At 38.3% G+C, this 22,552-nt stretch overlaps 4 protein-coding genes and 1 long non-coding RNA gene across 10 annotated transcripts in view; 3 read left to right on the forward strand and 2 right to left on the reverse strand.

Annotated features, from left to right (window-relative positions):
* Positions 1–366: 366 nt before the first annotated feature.
* On the reverse strand, positions 367–2,743 carry LOC108612146 (uncharacterized). The gene is made up of 2 exons (XM_018005047.2): positions 2,494–2,743; positions 367–2,437 (listed from the first exon to the last, which is right to left on the reverse strand). The coding sequence occupies exons 1-2, from the start codon at positions 2,557–2,559 to the stop codon at positions 545–547; spliced, it is 1,959 nt and encodes a 652-aa protein (XP_017860536.1). The 5' UTR covers positions 2,560–2,743; the 3' UTR covers positions 367–544.
* Positions 2,744–10,321: 7,578 nt separating this feature from the next.
* Positions 10,322–14,302, forward strand: LOC149269697 (uncharacterized). The gene is made up of 3 exons (XR_016269332.1): positions 10,322–12,489; positions 13,297–13,391; positions 13,451–14,302. It is a non-coding gene; the product is annotated as an uncharacterized LOC149269697 (long non-coding RNA).
* A 304-nt stretch (positions 14,303–14,606) lies between these two features.
* On the forward strand, positions 14,607–16,277 carry LOC108612125 (Golgi-associated plant pathogenesis-related protein 1). Of its 2 annotated transcripts, none has more exons than XM_089465165.1 (4): positions 14,607–14,846; positions 15,538–15,645; positions 15,704–15,930; positions 15,992–16,277. In XM_089465165.1, exons 1-4 carry the CDS (start codon positions 14,769–14,771, stop codon positions 16,077–16,079), a joined length of 501 nt encoding a protein of 166 aa, XP_089321291.1. In that variant the 5' UTR covers positions 14,607–14,768; the 3' UTR covers positions 16,080–16,277. The 2 variants fall into 2 exon arrangements, with proteins under 2 accessions (XP_089321291.1, XP_017860516.1); XM_018005027.2 differs by having other exon boundaries at positions 14,609–14,783.
* A 332-nt stretch (positions 16,278–16,609) lies between these two features.
* Positions 16,610–22,552, reverse strand: part of LOC108609474 (MKRN2 opposite strand protein) — a 71,656-nt gene continuing 65,713 nt past the window's right edge. For 2 of the 3 annotated variants that reach the window (XM_089465159.1, XM_089465158.1), the window contains 3 exons: positions 18,890–19,418; positions 17,532–17,718; positions 16,610–17,430 (listed from right to left, as the gene is read on the reverse strand). In XM_089465159.1, coding sequence (XP_089321285.1) covers positions 17,044–17,430; positions 17,532–17,718; positions 18,890–19,278 — 963 coding nt within the window. In that variant the 5' untranslated portion in view covers positions 19,279–19,418 and the 3' untranslated portion in view covers positions 16,610–17,043. Of the gene's footprint in view, positions 17,431–17,531; positions 17,719–18,889; positions 19,419–19,501; positions 19,767–22,552 lie in introns of those variants that run through there. The other variant, XM_089465160.1, reaches the window with a different exon arrangement.
* Positions 20,615–22,552, forward strand: part of eys (eyes shut) — a 72,488-nt gene continuing 70,550 nt past the window's right edge. For 2 of the 3 annotated variants that reach the window (XM_089465151.1, XM_089465154.1), the window contains exon 1: positions 20,615–21,399. The gene's annotated coding sequence lies outside the window, so the exon portion shown is untranslated. Of the gene's footprint in view, positions 21,404–22,552 lie in introns of all 3 variants that reach the window. The other variant, XM_089465152.1, reaches the window with a different exon arrangement.

The raw sequence follows: 22,552 nt of genomic DNA on the forward strand, positions 1-22,552 counted from the left end.
GGAAATATAATTTGATGTACAGATGGATATGGATAAAAGAGACTGAGTAAGATTAAGTGGGTAGTAAAAACAGATGAACTGATATAGAGACAAGAGAGAGGGAGTAAAAGGCAGAGAAGTAATGAGGGAATTAGAGAAAGAGAAGGATTTAGGAAGAGAGGGAGAAAGCGCGAGTGACGTAAAAGGAGTAATAAAGAAACAAGAGAAGTTATAAGGACGAAGGAGTGCGAAGGAAAGGGAGACATAAAAACTGATCAAATGAGGGGACGAGTGAGAGAGTTTAGGATATTGGGCTATTCTCATTCCAAATTATCGCTGCATAGTTTTTCTAGTTGTTCTTTATAATCTAAAGTAAAATCAGTTTGCTGGATTCAACTCATTTTTATTTTGGCAATGCCTAGCAGAGCTTAGATACAGTTTGTTGAGGTAAAAATGTTTACAATCGATGGCTAGTATCAGGATCAAAATATGTATATATTTGTATAAATTTACACATATGGCGGCCCATGTATAGTATTGCTTGCTACAATTGAAACTTCATCATTTAAGGCAAAGGCTCGCACTCAATTGTGGCATATTTATTGAGATGCTCCGGCCATTCGATGCGACTGATCCGCTTGAGCTCGTCGAAGGCCTGCTTGGCCAGCCAGTGGAAGAGGGCGCTGTACCATTGAGTGTGTGTGGCCCAGAGATGTTTGGCGGCATCCTCGCTCTGATCGCTCGATGTGCGCACTTTGCAGTAGCGGGACCAGAGATAGACCATGCTGCGCATCTTGTATGCCCACAGATGATTCGGCATGTAACGTATCATGTCCTGCAATCGGCCGATTTCTGAAAAGTTCAATTTCCCCAAGAACTTCTCATTCATGATCTCGAATATGGTGCCCATTATCGACTGGTAGTTCGTCTTATTCAATTCCAAGGCCACGCTGGCCTGATTCAGCAGCCTCTTAACCGTCTGCGGTTTGTCATAGTTCATTACAATGTGCAGAAATGATTTGTCCATTAAATTAATACCTTTATAGCGTTCGAGCTCGTTCTCGATGCCCGCACCGCACCACTTGAAGTCTTTCCACCAAACATCCCAATCCTTGTAGTTCTTATTCCGATATAGCACCAACCATTCGTTCCGCAAGTCTTGGCGAATGCGCTTGGCCGCAGTTCGATTTGGATGTGTGGGACAATCTGGAATCGGCTCAGCTGGAGCTATTGGTGACCCCATTGTCATTCCACCCACTATGGGGCAGTATTGGCGCTTAAAGAATTTGATTGCATACGATTTGCCCTCTGGCTGCGGCAAAGCGTGGGTCTTCCTTTGGATTCGCGGCAACTCAACGCCGCCAATTTTAAATATCTGATTCGTCTCCTCCATAAAGCGTCGCTTGGGCCAATTCTGTTCGCTGGGCGAGTCCAAAATGCGCTTGCGGCTATTGTGTTCACCGAATTTGCCGTCAATTGTATTATCGATTCTGACTCGGGGATCTGGCAGCAGAGGTCTTGGCACCGAATAACCCATCGGATATTGATTTGAGTTCATGTTTGTATTAATCGTATCTGCATAGTTTCTGTTGTCAAAATGACAAGCATTTCGCTCATTATTTTGAAATTGTAGATTATTATAATTATTATAAAAGTTTCGATTTTGTTGTTGTTGTAGCTCACGTGCTTGGTTGTTGAAGTTGAAAGTATTCATAGCCTCGGAGTGTGCAGGCAACTGCTGGCGATAATTGTTGTTGAAATACCCAACATAGTCAAAGTTATTATTGAAGTGCAGATTGTTATGCCCTGTAAACTGACTGTCGTCTGTCAATATGTTGCGAGCATTTGCATCTATATTATAGGCCTCGGGAAAATGAGCCCCACCACTCTGATAATTGATTCCATTGTAGCGCTCGTCAGTGGAGCTGTGGGCTATGAAGGCGCTTGGATGTGCCGGTTGATAATTCTCATGGGCGTTGCGTGGATCCTCATTTATGTCATAGAAATCGGGCTCTATGGCATTCACTTTCAGCTCATACACAGGCGTGGAAGTCATTCGACGCTCTGACTGGCGATCAGTCGGGCAACGCATGGGTGAGCCATATCCCAGATGACCTGGAGCTGGCGTGTCGCAATCAGTCGAGTTCCAGTTAATGCCGTGCGGTGGCGACGGAGTTCTTGGATGATTCCTTTCTGGCGATCCGCTTTGCAGCAGCTCGCGGATCCTGCGCAACACAATGGCATCCACTTCGTACTGGCGCCTGGGACCCAGCTGCTGGCGAAGCTGTCGCCAGTGCTCCTGGAACTCACTCAGACTGAACTCTGGATGCTCCAGTGTGTGCATGGCCAGATCGTGCGCACAGCTGGGACTTAGGCCCAACTGAAGCAGCCATTCACGTCGTTCGTGGAGCTGCGACTGGACTTGAGCGCCGCCGCCATGGCTATCAGGCGCTTCCCTCTAAATTTTGAGAGACTTGTATATCTAGCAAATCGAAGGACCTTACTTCAGCTTACCTGCCCAGGGCTCGGCAGCAGTCCACGCAGATTGCTGCCATCAGAAAAATCGGCACGGTGCAGCATTGTTTAGATAAAAATGAAGAGTTTTCGTTCTTAAACCGATTTTATTTATTTATTTAAATTATTATTATTTTTTTTTTTTTCAATTTTCGATTTTATTTTTCTACGTTGTAATCAGTTTGTCGTCTGATTTCTATATGCTGTCCGCTTGAGTTTAGCTGGCCTTAAATACTTACTACAGGCTGACAGAAATACAGAAATGTCAATGCATACTTGATTATACAAAACTTGCTCAATTAATTTGGAGCAAACATAAATCGATAGCTTGTCAGTTTTCTATCGAAAAGGATGAGCAGAGTGTACAAGTACGGCAGCTAACTGTTTAATGTTACCTTAAAACACTAATATATGATATTATTCTTATTCATTTAAATTTATCCATCCATTTACTTTAATATATTATTTCTGTGTTAGCCACACTTGAACATTTGTTTTGGCAACTTTGGCAACTTTGGCAAAATCAATTGACTTCTAGAAAAGAATACCAGATCCGCTGATCCATTGGCCCAGATAAACTTGGCAATAATTTATTACAATCACTCAAGTCAATGGCAATGGCGTTGGCGATGGCGATGAGGACAAAAACGTCGCACATGAAATATAAATGGATCTCTCCGAGTTGGCTCGGCTCTGTTTGGACAGACGATGCGAGAAGTGTGTGCAATATTTTAAAATTGCATCCCAAAGGATACAAAAAAGTAGAAAACAGAAATGCGAAGAAAAAGCATTGCGATAAAATGTGCTACATCGACACACGTCGCAAACGAATGGGCAAAAAATTGAAATAAATAAGATATAAAATGGAAACAAATACACCAAAATGGCCCAAAAGAGCCGATACACCACCACCCCGACTCCCGCTTCCTCTGCGCATCAGTGGGCCACTTCCCCCCCTCCAGCAATCCTCAATCTCAATATTCGAGCAGAATTTATGCATGCGAGACATTGGCGAATGCCTTGCGACTCACGATAAGTGTATTTATTTGGGCTTGGCACTGCAATACGAGTGTTAAGAGTACAGCTACAGAGCAACACCAATTGCCAGTGCCCGATACGTATACTTTTAGCCGAGAGTGTAAATTTCTGTGTCTGTGTGCGCCGGCATAGAGCTTACGCTGCGTGGCGTATGTGGAATGTGCCCAATAACGTTCGTTCGTTTCGCTTCTATTTCGCTTCTCTGTATCCGCAATCCGCTGAGTTGGCGACACGGCCACGCCCACTGCTTGCAATTAAAGCAAACAACAGCGCAAACTAATCTCGAGGGTCTCATAAATTCCGTGGGGCATTCCTGAGGGGGTTCCCCAAGACCAGAGAGCGCCAGACCACGCCAGATGCCAGGATACCAGAGCCCAGACAGCACAACAATAGACACCGTCGCCCGAGGCAAGCAATTGAAACTATGCACGAAATCTGCAAACGTTTGCGGAATCACTAAGCTGGTTTTCTAATTTCTATCCCTATGCTGTGCTATCGTATCGCAACCTCGCCCCGGCCTGCCCCTTCCCCTGAATCTTATGCACTTTGTTTATTCTTCGCTGCGATGCCAAAGTGTAAAAGGCAAAGAGAAGGGAGCTAAATGAATAAGAAGCCGGGTTAAATGCGGCTTATCGCATGTGGAATGCTTTGCCCAGCCGAGCTCAGTTGTCGGGCTCAATTTGCATATTAATTGAATGTCAAAAAGGACCAAGAAAACCAACTTGGGCTGACTTTTGACTGCACGTGTGTGTGTGTGTGTCTGAGTGATATGATCATTGAAATAGACTTGAGGCCAAACACGACTCTAAATCAACAAACGAAAAGGTGAAAATATATATGAATAAATACATATATACACATGGCTCTAGGCAAGAGTTTAAACTAAGATAGAAATTCCTTAATTAAAATTAGGTTGAAGTTTGACGAAGAAGAAGCTGTTAGACATGTGTGTACTAACTGAATATATTACATATTATGGTAGTTCAGCTTTGAATAAATATGAATTGAAAGTGACAATTTTATAATTTAAATAAATTAATTCCAGAAATAGAAGTTTTATCAAAAACAGATTTCAAATATAACATAAATTTATAAAATAATCCCTTTAATAATTATAACAAAAATAATGAAAAATTCAAGTTAAATAATAAATAGAAATCAATAAATAATAATAAAATTTTTAAATTTTTGAACAGAAATATATATATTTTATAATATTAAAGGTCATGTTCTCTGATGATCTGAATTGTGTTAATTGAAATTGAGAAACGTTGTCAAGTAGCGGCCAAATAAACATGTTGCCAACATATACATATGTAGTTGGATGTATTCGATTAAATCTATAAATCAAAATGATATCAGTTCAGTTTCGGGCTCTTTGCTGTTCACTTTGGGCCTTTAGCAGGTAAGCAAACTCCCAGCACACTCATAAATCTTCAAGTGGCAACTGGGATCTCTGAGCTCTCTGGCTTTGCTGCTCTTTTGACTTGCCGGCAGCTCGGCTAGTTCGAAATGAAAAAGCCGTAACCCGCTTATAAACGCACTTCTAAGCCTTCATCAAATGCAACAGCAACTGCAATGGCAATGGCAACGGCAACGGCAATGGCAAGGGCAACGACAGACATGAGGCACATCATCATGCCACTGGCTGCCATGACAACGAGCCGCTCTGACATGCTGCTGTCAGTGGAAATCGAGTTCTGCTCGATTTTCCTAGCTGGAGCTAACGTCTCATGTCGCATGTCTCGTGCTGCCAGCATCTAATTGGCAGCTGCATACCACATGGACAATGGCACAACACACACACGTATACACACCCAGACACACATGCACATGCACAGGCAGAAGGATCTGGGAGCTAGCAGAAACAGGAGCTGAAATAGTACCAATAGCTGGAGATGCGGCTGCTATATAATCAGAAGGCATTTTGTATGCAGTTCTTCTCATCTGCCACTTTAACGCTTTGTGGGCATCAGGTGAACGCACCTGTGGTTATGACAAGCCCCATTGTTCGGCAACACTGAGAGAAATTATTAGCAGAGCAACATTATTGAATATGTGAAGTTAGAAAGAGATATAATTTTGCTTTAAGTAGTGAATAATTTATTGATCTCATATAAAGCACGCAACTATTCAAGTTCAATTGAGACTCACTTACCTTTTCGATGCTCCCATTGAAATTGGCATGTTTTCACTATGTAAAAAAATTTGAGTTGGTATGAAAGATAAAAGATTTTGAAAAATATGTATAGAAATTATCAATGATCCATAAAAAAGATATGTATGTTATTGAACAGGACAACCAGCTGAGTCGATACAGTAGGGGTTCGTGCGTTTGAACGAAGTTATCTCGTAAACCATAAAAACTGGAGACTAAAGCCTGAAATATATAATCGTGTGTACTATTTATAAAATAAGGATATTTTTAATAAGTTAAAATCAATAAATTAATAATATAAAATAAATAAATAAATTGATAAAAAGAGTAGTATACTCATTTGAGTATACATATGTTTTTTGTAGAGCTCAGAGTATCTCCTAGTCGTTTTTTGGCTCAGTGTGAACTTTGCTTGTTGGCCAACTTTTGCCGCCTGGCTGCTTGGCTTGGCTAACAACAATTTAGAATTGTGGACTTGGCTACTAAGCCGACAAGCAAATATCTGACTCAAACAAAACATTTCAGTAACAATTGAGCCCAGACTCTGGTCATTTCGGTGCGTTCACAGTCGTTAATGCTGCTCATATGCCAGAGTCTCCGCATGGCATATCAGCTAGAAGAGTTCCCTGTAATGAACATATTTAGCACAGGGTATCAGGTAGTTGTGTGCATTTCCTCTGCTGCCATTTGTTAAATGTTATTTGCATACGCTATTGAAGTCAGCCTGCCTCTCTCTCTCTCTCTCTCTCTCTCTCTCTTTAATTCTCTCCCTTTATCACATTCAGACATTTCCCTATCCACTGCTGATTGTGCCTGGTTCTGGAGCCGCTTTCTCTGTTTTAGCACAATCAAATTTTTGCCTTTTGCCAAGTTTTCTCATATTGCAGCCCATGCTGAGAATTGCAATCACTGTAAATTTCTGCTAACATTTTTTGTGCACAGTTTGTAGTTGGCATATGAGACTTACATATGCATGTATATATCTACTGTGTCTTCCCTTCCCTCTATCAATGAGGTGTGGAAAATTGAGAGATTTCACAGATATATATTAATTTGCCACAGTCAAACGCGGACTGGCACCAGCCTTTTTGGCTTGCTGACGGCGTGCTCAGCCAAATACAAGAGCTGCAACCGCAGCGGCGGCAAGCAAACTGTCTGAAGAGTTAGATACAAATAGCTACAGGCAGCCAGGATGTGGCAAGGATAAAACTGTGCTCGCTCTCCCTTCCCCTACTTTGCTCAGCTGCCAAAGACTTGTCAGAGACCTCAAAGTGGTTTGCCGAGCTGCTTTAGCACTTGCCTTTGACTGCATATCGCAAGATATGCAAATCTCTCCCTGTCAGGCTAACTCCCAGTCAGCCTCTCTCTCTGTCTCTCTCTCTCTCTTTCTTCTCGTGATGAAATGATTTGAAATGTTGGCACAGTTTGCCTCAAGTTTTGTGCTTCAAGAAATTAGCACACAAATTACAACAAGAAGCGACGCAGCCGCCATTTCGCCCCGCCAACTAATTGCCCAGAAATGTGTGAAAATGTGCATTTGCAGCGATTTATAAAATTGCCTGGATATACGATATACTCATGCAACATTCTCATAATATGTTTTCCAATGCATGAATAACCTAAATTTAATTATAACTTGCAGTATAGTGTAAATATTTACACTCATATTTGAGAATGTCTTAGCTATGTATAAAGATGTTGATATAGTATAAGACTGTGAACTACCCTGGTTTTAACCCAAGGCTGCATTTAAGGAGTAGAAGAGTAGGGATGGCGATGAAATAACTGTTTGTTGACTTGATCTACGTAAATTTAATTTATAATTAGTTACATTAAGCTAATTTAGCTGGAGCCATTCATTGATTTAGTATTGGTACTCGCTATAGATCGCTTAACAGATTTATAGATATTCTCAAGCATTATGAGCTTAGCCTAAAAAAAAAAACTAAATTATCTAGATGCACCTTAGTTATATAGCCACATATTGATAGCAGAAATATTTGAAATAATATATATTAAAGTATTGTAAATAAAACTACATAAAATACATAAATTATATTAAACTAAAAGTTGCAATATGCTTACCAGAGAGCTGAACTACCCCATAGATATGCAGCATAGAGTGGGTATTGCAGTGCTTGCACCTTGCCATGCTTGCCATATTTAGCTGCACAGCTGCTTGTTGATTTATTAATTTAATTAATGTGAATAATAATTACATAATAAGCAAAGTTTACACGAATTCAAAATTGAGTTGAGTTCTCCCGTGGCTTTAAGAGTGGACTCAACAAGGAGAAATTGCTTAAATTCCAACTTTATCAAATACACTTACTACCGAGTAAGCATTTGTATAAGTGTGTGTGTTCTTGTATATATCAATCTGTTTGTATTTGAGTATGTGCTTGTACATATAAGGTAAAGCTTCCAGGGGTTTTAACGCTTCAGAGCATCCTCGACCGTTCCGATGCTGTGTTCCCAGCATTTCTGTTGATTCGTTTAAAGCGCTTTTTGCTGCGCGTTGGAGCGCACATAAGTCAACGATTGTGACCTTTGAGTGAGCAGAAAATGCGACTCAAAGGAACATATCCAAGGACAATTTGCAAAATGAAACTAAATTGCTAAGTGTGCGACAAAGGCAATGGACATAGCACTTAATACATTATATAAGAAAGCAACGAGAGAGGAACAGTTTTTGCAAAAGGATTCCGATCGACTCTTAGACGAACGCCTCAAGCTGCTACTGATTGTTGTTGTTGCACTAGTTTATGTCAGATTTAAAGAAAAAATAAATGATTTCCTATGATTAGAGAATTCAACTGTCGTGTGCACTCAATTTCAGCTTTGAAATATCAAATTATGCGCCGTGGTACTTTGCCTTGCGCCTTGCTGCAAAGTTTCCTTTCGAGTCAGGTTCTCACTCAAATTGGCAAATTAATTTAGCATCTTAGAGCCACAAGTTTTCGACTTGCTCTGACGTCAATCGAACACATATCGAACACCTAGAGAGTTAAATGAATACACGCTAGATACCCTGTGATAAAATTTGTGAAATGTGAAAAGTTGCAGAAATTTCCAACTCCAAGGGAAGATGAGAGTAAGCAGCTGCATTTATCAGTTACGCTATTCAATTGCACTCTGAGTCCGATATACCTTCCCCATGCCCTGCCGTTAGGGTATCGACTACATGTGCAACTCTACGGCCTGTTTGGCTGCCAGGCTCATTTAATTTAGCATAAAAGCCAAGTTGGAAATTTATGTACCAGCCAGCTTTCAAAAACTTGAACGTTCTCGCCTACTATTGGCTATTGGAATGGCGTCTGGATTGGATTGGAGGAAGCCTTTGTTTGGTTTTGCCAGAACTTGGAGAATCAGAGTCAGTGAGTAAGTGGGGGGCAGACTTGATGAACTGTAAATGAACTTTCTGTTTGAATTCGATTTAGTTTCATTGCTGCATTTGGCTTGGAACACACATATCTAATAGACTTGCCCTTGAGCGTACGAACAAGTCTTGGCCAAGTTAGACTGCGCTCCTCTGCCGTTTGGACATGTGTGTAGCACGAGTATGTGTGTGTGTGTGTGTGTGTGTGTGCTCTTCAGCATATAAGTAAAATGTATTGGATATCCATTTGCAAACGATATAAATTGTAAAATAAAGCACCATGAAAATGCAAATGCAAATGATGATGCTGCCTTAGCAAGCATCAACATTGTTGCAGCCGAGAGAGACTCCTGCGGTTACTCAGAGTTAAGATGAGTTGAGTTACGTTCAAGCAGCAGCAGCACGAGCAGCAGCACTAGCAAAATGCAATATTCTATTGTTTGACAATGCGAGCCGAACCAATCGATGTGCACAAAAAGATAACAAACTGTACAAAATGCAAATGCCTAGCTCCATTTTCTAGATATTTGCCCATTTTTTGTTTTCCAAATTAAAGTCCTCGTCCACTTCTGCATAGCACATGTCACAAAGCTAAACTTATGTTGTGGTCAGCATGCAAAGGCATTAGAGAGAGAGAGAGAGATCATTGGTGGTTTAAGATAAAAGTGTTAAGTGACATTTTTGTTGCTTCTCTAGATGCTTCTTTGCAGAGGAAAAACAAATAAAAAAGTGTATATTATGTTAAATAAACAAAATTTAGACATGAAGAAAATAAGAATAATGGTATGGTATATATAAAATATTTTTAAAGTATAATTATTTAAATACTTTTAATGGATATTTTTGTAACTTTAATTTGACCATCTGTCCAAACATTTTTATTATAATATATATGTATATATATATTTATCTAATTAAATAATTAAATTAAATTAAAAACAAACATAAATAAATTTAATTTTTTTTTTTTTTTAACTAAAAAGTAATATTTTTTATAAATTTTTTTATTTACTTTTTAAGATTGGAATAATTTATGTCTTTGTTCAAGTTCTTTATTTAACCTAAAATCCAAAGCTTTTCATTTATTGGTTGCGCCTGAAAGTATAACGAAATTATCTTCACTAGCATTTATATTTTAACATAACAGTAAACTGTTAATAAACTCAACAGCTTATACTCTATACAAATCGCACTATCAGCAATGTTTTATATAAAGTGTTTACAGTATACCTCTCAAATAAAGAGCAGTGAATACGCGACGTATACGCAATAATCCGCTGTAGGCTTAGTCTGAAAGGTGTCGATTGCTGCATTGAGTGCATGAGAGAATGTTTTGATATAAACACTGCTGCCAGTCTTAATTATAGTAGTTAAATGACGCACACTAAATATGCTGAATTTTCCTGCTGTTCTTGCAATTATTTCGCCATAGATTTCAATAGAGCAGCAAGCGGTGAGAGAGAGGGGGCAGGTTTGACATGACGGAAAATTAAGCCAGCTGAGCTGATAATTAAAAACGCAAAATGCCAGCAAATCGTGCGTAAAATGAATCTATTAACTATGTAACAGCAGCTGCTTAGCCAGATTTAAAATTATTTATGAATTTTGGGATTTGTTGCTGGGCCACGCAGCTTCACTTATTTCTCTTGCAGCTGTCATAGAGCTGCACACAAATCGAAAGTGACAAAAAAAAAAGAGGCAAGGAGAAAGGCGAATATAAAATGCGAAAAACTCTTCAAGTGACAACAAGTCAACACGAATCTGCAATTTGGCTTAAGCTGCAGCGCAGACCGCAGCGCAAATTGTTAATTCGCTTCCAACTTCAAGTTGACACAAGAAATTTGTGTGAATGCATTTCTTATGCGTTGCTCTCTAGAAGTAAATAGAGAGAACCTTGAAAGCAAAGAGAGAGAGAGACAGAGAGAGAGAGAGAGATGGAGGCACATGCTGCTTTAGTGAATTAACAATTTATAAGCTTTTGACTTGAAAAGCGAACACCAAAGACCAAATGCCCTTTCATAATAAAAAACATTAATGTAATTTTAGGTAATAGATTATGTTCTTTATTTGCTGAATATAATTCTCATATATATACATTATATACCTAATCTCTTCAGAGCATTCATCACTCGTCATAGCTCTGGCTCTTTTTTCCTCAGCTTTGCATAATGAAATCAGTTGTTTATCTTTGACTGACGCTGCGGTTATCAAAATAGACTTAATCGCCTGGGGGCCAGCAGATGATAATATTTACTTTGACACTGGGAAACAAGTGTTGCGCTTATTGGCGAGCTCATGACACACGATGTCTTTATAAATGCAAATGCAATCTGCAATCTGTTTTCGATGCAGTTCGAGCAGTTCGACGAAGCGAAATTCGTGGAAAATGTAAGTGACAAATCGCCAACTGTTTCTCAAACTCTGGCCGTTCATCAATGTGCACAATGCATTTATCCTATTCAAATTGAAGGCGGCCACGCCCACTAAGATGCATAGATCAGTTGCCAAATTTCAAAAGTGTGAACTGCAAACTGCGTTCCCTCCTGCAAAGGCGACACTGACGACAAAGCGTTTGACATTAGTTGAGATTTTTCAATGGTTTGCTCGACTATGCTGACAACGCGTTCCATGGGGGCTGCGAGGCGACTGCCTCTGGCGGGGATTGGGTGCATTAGGCAGCCATAGAAGAGCTTGAATGTCCACACCTCGCTGCTATTGGGGTCTCCCGCAAGGTGCAAAGTTCACTTTCGCAGAATGGGCCAGCGAATATGTAGATACAAGAGAATTAATTCCCTCAACCGTGCTAAGTGCCGCTCAAGGTCTGTCCCGATTCTCTGATTTCAGTTCCACCACTGGCTACAAATGTTGCACTCGTGCATTTTTACAGTTCACTCTTGCCATTTTAATTGCGTAATAACAATACGAAATTGGTTTCAACAGCCGATAAAACCCACTTCCTGAGCATTTGACTCATCGACCGGAAAGCACTAAAACATATCAATTGCTTACGTGCCCTATATCAGCTATATTTGCACCCACACCCTTTTACCGATTTCTGTTGTAATAACCGCGTTAATTATGGGAGTGTCTAGGCCCAAGTGTGCAGAGCAAATACAAAAAAAAAAAAAAAAAAAACAGAGAGCTATATAATAAATATATAACATGACATTGCTCCACTTTGACATTTGCCATTTGTGAGTCAAGGCGACTCCACAATTGTGTAACCTATATATATTTTATTATGTGCTTTATATGTAGGCATAAATAGATAATTATACCATGTAAGTGTCACGAAATTTTAGAGCTCAGATATAGACAGAAGAGAAGTAGCTATATTTACATATTGAGCTAACTTACTCAATTCAGTCAAGTTCAATCCGTCGTATTCAATAAAGCAAAGCTGTTTGTTTTTTCCGTATAGGTAATCTTGCTCAAGTCTTATCACACTATAAATATATTTATATATCTCAGTTAAACATAACTGTTTCCAAGAAAAATTTTCTTGTTGTAGTAGTTATATTGACTGAGGCCTAACAAGCTGTGCTCTTTCTTCCTCGTGTTGGAAAATATCGCAATACCTAATAGCTATACATATCAATATAAGTAGTATTGGCAATTCTTTATTAATGTAGTCATCATTACAATATATTGATGGAAACCCCGTTATGTTTTCCGTAACCTTTCGCTAAATGGATATCTACTTATAGTTCATTGGCTATTATACGCACTGTTGACTGTATACATTATTAATAATAATAAAAAAAAAAAAAAGATTATGCTGCCAATAAAAGTAGCATAAAATAAATATATATATATATATATATAAAAAAAAAGACAAATTATAAATTGAAAATTAAATGATTTGAGACTCTTTCCACAACCCATACCCATACTCACAAAAATTATATCCCAACCCAAGGCTACTCGCCGGCAAAACACGTAGTCAAACCTAGCACTTCTTAAATAATTCATAATTAATTCAGACTGAATACAATATGAACAATAGGCATTCAAATCACCCTCAATGCGCCCACACCTGTGCTTTACAGCCTAATAGAGTGTAAGCACTTTAAATAATTTATGCTATCTTCTTATTTGTGTACCTCCCACACTTTACAAAGAGTGTAAAGAAAGGCTTCTGCCAGATAGAAAACTAATATTTAATCACTATTATTCAATTACTATTCAATTTATCTTTATTTTTATTTTTTTTTTTAACTTTTTCAAGTTTATTCAGACAACAGGGGGCTGCCCTGCTTTCACTTGCACTCTATTTATTACTGCTGTTATCCATTTGCAGCTCATTTCGCGTCAACGATCATGGTAAGCATCCTAAACATTTAAATTCAATAACAGCATCGTTATTATACCCCAATGGACAGAGGCACCAGCAGCAACAACAACAACAACGTGGAGAACAACCAGAAAACTTTGTCGACTTCAAAACTCATAAGGATAACTTTGCGCGAGACAAGGCAGAAAACTTATTTAGTTCTAGATTACGTGTCTTCAAAACTTGGCAACGACATTATAAAATTTATATGCACGTTATGCGTGCCATCCAAGATGAAATGTCGCGACTGGAACGACCGGGGCGAACGACGAAAGGCTGGCACGACACAGCTGATGAGCCCGCCGCTCATCAAGGAGAATGTAATTACATTTTCGCCTGATTCATGACAGTTTTGCATAACGGAAAGCCCGCCTCGTGTGCGCAGATATTACGATTATTAATGAGACAGCCACGAACAGCATCAGCATCAGCAACAGCGTCATCAGCCACAAAAGGCTAAGGCGCAGGCCAAGACGATGGCTCAGAGCGTGGAAGACAGCTAACAAGGGTCGCGCTTGACATCAGCATTGGGCCATAATCCGCCGTCAACTAACCACAAAAAGGTAAATACAGATACAAAATACTTGTTAATATATGTATAATATTTCCATATATTATGATTATATTCAAACGTTAGCTATCCCTGTAAATTTCTGTACTCAAGAAAAAAAAATCAGAAATGATTAACAAAAATATATAAGCTTTTATGGTTCGCTTCCTTTTGATATAGAATTTAATAGCTATGTATGTTCCTTTATAATAGGAAGAAGGTCCATATACGAATAGCTATAATTATATAGCTATCGATCTAGATGAATTATAATAAATAAACGATAATGATAATAGAGTTTAATGGGTGCAGTTTATAAGTCAATAAAATTTGTTACTTTGGCACAATGTTTTTCTTTTTTTTTTTTTTTTTAATAAAGTTAAAAAAAAAAAAAAGAAAATCAATTGTGTTATTATTAAATTATACATTTATAAAGGTTTACTATAAAATAAGTTTCTTTTTATTTACAACATGTAAACACTTAAACATCCCAGAGTTTATAGCACTAGATTCCGTGAAATCAAACGAATCTAAGTAACTCATTATGTGACGATTTTTAACAACCGCTCAACTGATAAAAAACATTAGTCAGCCCGCAAAATTGCTCCAGTTATAGAATCTAGCCCTTATCAGCGGAAGCATAAATAAAACCCAGCCGTAGACGGGGCAAGCTGCTTAGTCTCATTCAAATATCTGAGTACGGCTGTGACAAGTCTCGAGGCGGTGCAAGTGCAAGTGCAAGTGAAATCCGAGTACTTCAATTAAATTTGTTATTTTAAGTGCCGCGAAAGAAACACATTTAAGTATTTCAAGCAAAATGGGTTTCGGAGCCGTAAGCTTTATATTTATTTTTATTCATATTTCACAGTTAACTCTTCATGTCTCGTGTGACAAAGTAAGCATATTAACTTCTGGAATATGCGAACACTAAATTGCTAAACAATTCAAAATATATAAATAACATTGAAATTTTAAAATTAAACGAAAGTTGAGTTGAGTTAATTCGTCATTGAAATCTGAAATGGGATTCATTTTTTGTGGGCTGAGTAATGTGGATTTATATATGCATATATTATAAATATATTTATTTACGAGTGAAACAAAGGCTTTTTGTGCGTTCATAAATTTAAATATAAAATTAAAGTCAACTACCTGAAGACTAAAAATTGACATTGTGTCACACAAATTTATACTCAAGCCGGAAAATGAAATTATTGTGTCTTAATTATATATGACTATAGTTACATGTACACAAGGGTATGCGCAGTCTTAGCTGACTTTGTCTTTCCTTGGTAATGTTAATATTTCAAATTGTGTTCAAAATATTGTTTCACATATTGTTTAGAGTTTCTTAATTCATATGCCGATTTATAATAATGAAGTTTAATATAAAATGCTTTAATAAATTTTGTATATTGTTCAATTACTTCATATTGCATATATTTTCAGTCAAAAAATTGCCCATTAATAATAAATAAAAATATAAAAAAATTATATCTTGATATTGTGAACTGCGCCTGACAAACATACTCAAATGACTTTTTTCTCTCAGTGTCACGAGAAATAAGAAAATCCATTCATTGCAGTTCGAACTTGAGGTACTTCAGGCCCATAACCAATATAGGGCCAGGCATGGGGCACCGCCATTGGAGTTGGATGAGAACTTATGCAGAGTTGCCAGCCAATGGGCGCAGGTAAGACATTCGCAATCATACATATACGGATATATCTGACCGATTACCAACATTACAGCATTTGCTAAACACAAACAGCTTTCAGCATCGCCAGAACAATCAATATGGAGAGAATCTGTATATGGCATCGGGTGCCAATCTGAATGGTGCAGCCGCTGTGAAGTCGTGGTACGATGAGATCAAGGACTACAATTTTAGGTCGCCTTCGTTTCAATCAAGCACTGGCCACTTTACCCAAGTGGTTTGGAAGGGATCCAGACTTCTGGGCGCTGGAATTGCTCAAAGGTAAGCATTCAATGAGCACTCTATACAATCAGATTATTTTACTCGTAATTTTACTTTGCAGAGGAAATACAGTTTATATAGTATGCAACTATGATCCACCTGGCAACATTATGAACAACTTCAGGGAGAATGTTTCGCCTCCAAACTGAGATTTCTACAGGGAGAAGTCATTCTCTATTTATAACCTATAGTACATATATAAATATATGTGCATAAACTTTAACATATCTGGTTTCATACCCAGTAAAAGGTCGTATCCCTATATACTTATCGCTTTTTTCCATACTTTGTTTACTCATTACTTTTATCACCCATCCTAATTAAATAAATAATGAATTTAAAAATCATTTTATTTTATATTTTATGCAATTTATTTGAAAAATCACTGTTCATAATCACATTAAACACAATATTATTATTAAGTGCTTTGGGATCATGTTTCCCCAAAATTAAATGAGCTGAAGTAAACAAATAGGTATTTTAAAAAGCTCTCATATAACTTGAGACCGATTCTCGATGACTACAAAAATTTATATATATTTTACTTACACTCTCAGAAAAGATTCAGAGACCGATTCTCGCATCGGTTGCTCAACGAACTCCGAGCGCTTGCGAGCTTTGATTAATAATAAAGAAAATAGTAGGAGTAGTCATAATAGGAGTAGGCATATAAAACGCATTAATGAAGAGATTGCAGAATTTATCAAAAATTCAGGCTAGAGAAAACGCATTTAAATGACTAACAATAAATATATAAGGTAAAGTTTAAGTTAAAATTGAACAAAGTTAAATGAAATTAATACACATAAGAATATCAGTTTTTAAGTGCGTGTGTTTAGGAACAAGTAACTAAATGGAAAGATAATAAAATCTATTTATGTATTATTATATACACGAAACAGGGTATCTCTAGATTGGCGTATGCTATCGATAATTTATATCGACAGTAATTATTGGCTACTCTACATTCATAGTTAAAGTGCTGCCAAATATCAATAACTAAACAGAACTTAAATCTGTGATATTTCACCTCCTTAAAATATACCTAGTTTTACCTAAATTAATTAAACGAATTGAAAGCGGACTGCGACTTTGATTAGTTCAAGTCTGTCACTACTCTTCGATGGTGCAGAGGGTTTGGCGTGGATGCGAACGGGCTGTATACGTATTGCTGCAGATAGAGCCATTGGTTTTGGCCTTTGTGTGGGCCACTTTGAGATCCTTGCCAGTAGCGACAACTGATTTGGAGAGCCGTTGCTTGGGCTGATGGCGCTGCACGTGGACGCCCGTTAGGCGGAGTCGGCGATAGAGAGAGATATATTTGCCAGCCGTTGTCGTTCGGGGCACAATGTACTTCTCACAGAAGCTGGTCTTGGTGCGGGCCGCATCGCTGAGCTGGGCATAGCTCAGTGCCTGCAGGAAGGCCAGCACAAAGGTGTAGCAATTGTGGCTGCTCTCCTCGTACCGGGCTATGGACCAACGCGTTGAATCGCCACAAATCTAACGGGGATGGGGCAGACAGACATCAAGCATCAAGATTTGCATGCAATCCGCATATATGCATGTGCATATATGCGCATGTATATGAAGTGGGAACTCACCTGTTCGAGCACCTCGTCCCAGTAGTAATGCCACGGCTCTGGCACATCCCCCACAAGCAACGATTGCCGCCAGTCGCGGGGATTATCTTCGTGCCGATGCCGCCGCAGTCCATCCCTATCGAATTCGACAATGTCGCCGCCGGATGTGGTCACCGCGATATGCAAATCTGTGGCGTTGCTGTAATCGCTACGGAAACACACGGGCAACACAAAAACGCATCAGACACATTTTGCATATTACACAAGCCAAATACAAAAAAAAAAAAAAAAAAAAAAAAAAAAAAAAAAAACAAATAATAATAAAAATAAAAAAATACAAAACGTTAATCTCTCAAATTTCTGCACGGCAATGGCTTATGCAACAGCTTCCCTGATAACACCAAATTGCCGAACAAATGTCTGGCTTAACAAGGCTACAACACTGCATATTTTCATCTAACGGCTACCATTCAATGTAGATCATAATATTTCCGCTAAAATTAAAGTTCAGTTATAGTTCAGTAACAATTTAAAGACAAAATATTTCGACCATAAAAAATAAATCAAACACACAAAATTGGATCAGCTGAAAATAAGATCAAATGATGCTCATACTGAATTATTTACACTCAAAAGTATTTATTTGTGTGGAAAGTATTTATTATTAACTTATTAGTTTATGCAGTTATTTTGTTATACAAATTCAGAATGAAAATTTGACTCTTACTATTAGTTAAAATTGTCTAATTGTGAATGAAATTAATGAAATATTCGATAAATTATCGATTTATTTTTGATTTATTTCTTCATTTCGCTACGACTGAACCTAACGTACAGTCTTTGCTATATATTATTAATTTTAAATATTTTATTAATGTAAAATATTATTATGAAATACCATTCACAAAATCCTGTAACTATAACAAAGAGTGAAATAAATTGAAATTGAAATTTATATTTTGATTTAACCAAAATTCTTTTTAATGAGTTATATTTTTGCAGGTTACCAAAAGTATGCTACATATAAATTGTTAATATTCGTGAATATCTCAACAATTCAGGCATCTTAACTAGAAACAAAAAATGCAAATAAAGACAGAGGAATCCAATATAAATGTGAAGAAACATATGCGCAGAAAATCACATAGGATAGCGTATTCTAAAACAAAGTCCACATACGAGTCTATCTGCCTAATCGTTACGTCATATGGATAAATGCATCAATTTGAATAAATTTTCATCTATTTTCTTCTATGTAAAACTTTTGCCTGTCATGTAAACATGATCGAAAATAATCCTAATTTTTACTGTAAGAACTTCTGTCTCGTTGTCTGACCAATCAATTATTATACGCTCGCAAAGTAGCGCCATTTACTTACTTGAGAAAGTCTCCGATGGAGGGACGCAGAACGATTGCACATGGGTGCTGCGTGGCCCGGACAAAGGGATAGGGCAAGCGAAAGGGCAGTAGTCTCGAAATGGTCATGGAGCCAACACCAGATGCGTTTGCTACAGCATTTGCAGAGCCTTCTGCATTCGCATTCCTATCCGCATCCGCATCCTCATCCGCATCCGCATCCAGTTGCGCATTGCAATGGGGACAGCTGAGGGGCAGAACGAAGCAGAAAACTTTTACGTTGCAGTGATGAAAACACAGAATGCCCGGATCTGAGGTAATTGTGGTTGTAGATTGTCTCCATGTTGTTGTTGCTATTGTTGTTGTTGATGCCGTTGTTGCTGCTGCTGTTGATGTTGTTGTCGCCAACATGACTGCCTCCTTGGTCAGCTCGGATTGCTCAGCTTGCACCCGTATTATAATTGATACACTTTGTCTCTATTGTATGTTATTGTGGCTCTCGTTGTTGTTGTCGTTGTTGTTGCCTCTTTGGTCCTTGTGGTTACGCAGTGCTGCAATAAAACGAACATTTCTTGTAAATAAGCCAAAACCAGCCGAAAATGTGACCAAAGCTGTTTGTACGATTTGTCCAAACCTTGGCCGTACCACCAGCAGCTTTTGCGGTCATGTCCTATACACACGAAGGCAGTCAGACCTTGCCACGCCCCCTAAAACGGACTGTTTGTCATTATTATTGGCAAACCTCTTGAATGTAGAGTTTCATTGTGCCTACATTTTGATTAGTCTGATTTCGACTTGGTAAAGAAAGAGATAGAGAGAGGGAAAAGTGAATGAAAGAGATGGGGATATGTGAAATTTGTTTTGGACATAATTTGCTGCGGTTAAACATTTGATTAGATGTGCTTGAAAAAAATTGTATATTAAACAATAAGTACCCCAAAGAATTTATTTCAGTAAATTTGTTTTTATTAATAACATATAACTGGGAATATGTTTTTATTTTTATTTATTTTTTGCCATTAAGTTTTTTAGCTTGCTTCTATTCGTATTATTAAAATGTATTTATGCTATTAAAATTTGTTTTCCTTGATATCATAAAATAACAATGTTTCTGTAAAATAATTTAGTTATCTTGACTTTAGCTATATTTAGAAAATCAAAAAAATAAATTACATTTATATCCTGCCTCAATAATAAGTTTTTTAAATCACGCTGCAAAAGAATGAAAAGCTTTTGCGCGACATATACTTGCCTTTAAATATTGATATTGATTGAAAAACAGAAAAAACAGAAATCAACAACAATGAGAAATCCCAAATAAATTTTCATCCGGGACTTTGAAACTTTTTAACAAACTCCCTCGCACCCAATCTATTTACATACACGTGCAATATTATTTTTAGACGCTCGAGCAAATATTGTCATGTGTTTTGTCACATGCTCGGCGCTAAAAAGCCGGCTGAGGTGAAAATGGGCGAAAACGTAAACAAACCGGCAAAATGAAAACAAATCTCAGAGTGAAATATGAATTGAGTCCAGGCGCAAACTCAACACGACGCCAAGCGCTAGCAGCGCTCGTGCGAGAGCGAGCCGGCAATAGCGTGCGAGGGAGAGTGCAAGCGCCGAGCTAGAGCTAAGTTGAGAGAGAACAGCCCCAAGTTGCATTTCGCTTTGCTGTGGTGAATTGCTGCAGCTCACATCAAATTTCCCTGACGCTGTCGCTGCGGGTCGACGTGCAACGCGTCAGCCCGAACCTCGAGGCGGGACCAGTTGACGGCGAGCCGTGCGAGCAGTCGGTCGTGTTGTAGTCGCAAAGGGCAGCTAAGAACTGACTCAAAGCGTTGCCACAGACGCCCAGTGAAATTTGTCTTATGATCATCATCATTATCACAGTGAATAACAGCTGAGAAACCTAAAACAGAATTATTAACGCAAATTGAAACAGTCTTGACTGGTGTTAAGTGCGCGTCAAAAGAAAAAAAAAAAAAAAAGAAACAACAAAGAAAAGGATTTTATTGTTGTGCTCAACTAGGGTTGACCAGCCTGAAGGATATGCCGCATTATCCTGCCAAAACAAAAATATAAACACTCAAGTCGCAGCACGCCGCCGCCCTTGTCGCCAAAGTTACGTGCATCATTTTATTGTCCCCTTTTGCCCTGTGTGTAAAAGTGTGCGTGTGTGTGTGTGTGTGTGTGCCGTCGTTGTCGTCGTCTGTGTGTCACCACGTTGCGGTCTCCACGTAGCCTAACCACCCGCCGCTCGAACTTTTCCCGCTCCGGTCCGCTCTGTTTGTAGTTTATGCGGTTTGCGACCAACAACCGCGCGACCCCCGCTCAAACCCTTTTTGCGTGTGTGTCGGTGCCCGTGTTCGTGTCCGTGTGTGTGTGTGTGTCGCTGCCACTGGCAAGTGGTCGCCTCTGTTGCATGGCAACACTTGGCTAATCGATGAGGTGCCGAAAAACGCCAGACACACACACTCAAGCGGCCAGCTAAACAAGGATATCACAAGGATAATGACCTAAACCGATCCGGTAGGTAAGACATTCCAGCAAAATGTCAATTTAAATAGGCCAAGCCAAACAAATTCACAAGCATTAACTGATTCTCTACCAACTTTTCGTGGCAGATTTGCGGCTGCTGCTACTCATTGCTGTTGTCCTTCTTCTTGTCGTTGTTGTTGCTGTTGCTGTTTTGGCTGTCAGCATTGTCAGAAATGTTAAATGTGACATTTTCGCTTTTATCGTCGCTCTCAAAAAAGATATCCAAAGTTGGCAGCCAACACAGCTCAAACACAAAATTTTCTTAAATGATTAAAACTGCAAAAAAAAAAAAAAAAAAAAAAAAATGGCTCTGGCTTTATTGCTGTGCCAATTAGGGCGTGGCACTTGCGGGCGTCAAATAAATTGTTTACTTTGGCCAAGTCTGCAGCCGCAAAAAGTTGGCCCTTCAAAAGATGACAGCCTTACAGCAGACATTTTGATATGGGTCCAGTCGTCCAGTCGATATCGAAAGAAACTCGTTACATTTAGCAACAGTAAACGCAAATCAAACAGTTAAATGCGGTCTGGATCTAGCTTCCAGCTCTTGATGAATACACATGTAATTCAAATGCAAATGAAAACGATGATGGAGCAGCCACAGCTAAGCTCCGAGATGTGGGTTGAGCTAGCTGAAAGGGTTGGCAACAGCTTGAAAACCAAATAGTTGCAAGTTTATTATATTTTTAAAGAACATTTCTAAGGAAACTCTTATCAGTTCTCGAAATTTGAAATAATATAAATTTATGCGGTATTTTAGCTTTTTCTTATATTTAAATTTTATTGTCATTCTCATACACGACAGTGAATTGAGTACATAGTCGAGTCTCGAAAATGCCGATGTAAACAGAATTTCGAATAGATGATATAGTTGATATATCTTTATTAAGTTTATATATTGTATATTTGTTGTTCGTGTTTTTTTTTTTATTATTTTGTTTAGTTACTTTTATTTATTACTATTACTATTATTATTGCAATGTTTTTTTTTTCAAATCAGCTTTTCTGTAAATTAATTTAATTCAATAATGCATATATATTTCATTCTATTCATCATCAACAACAATTCATTCATTTGTATATTGACATTTTCATTCGTTACAAATTTATTGCTTTTCCAGCCACGCCCATAATGAAAAGGGCAAAA

The sequence above is a fragment of the Drosophila arizonae genome, chromosome 3, assembly GCF_054131065.1.
Source record: "Drosophila arizonae isolate 15081-1271.41 chromosome 3, UAZ_ARI_1.0, whole genome shotgun sequence".
In the NCBI taxonomy this organism is placed as follows: Eukaryota; Metazoa; Arthropoda; class Insecta; order Diptera; family Drosophilidae; genus Drosophila; species Drosophila arizonae.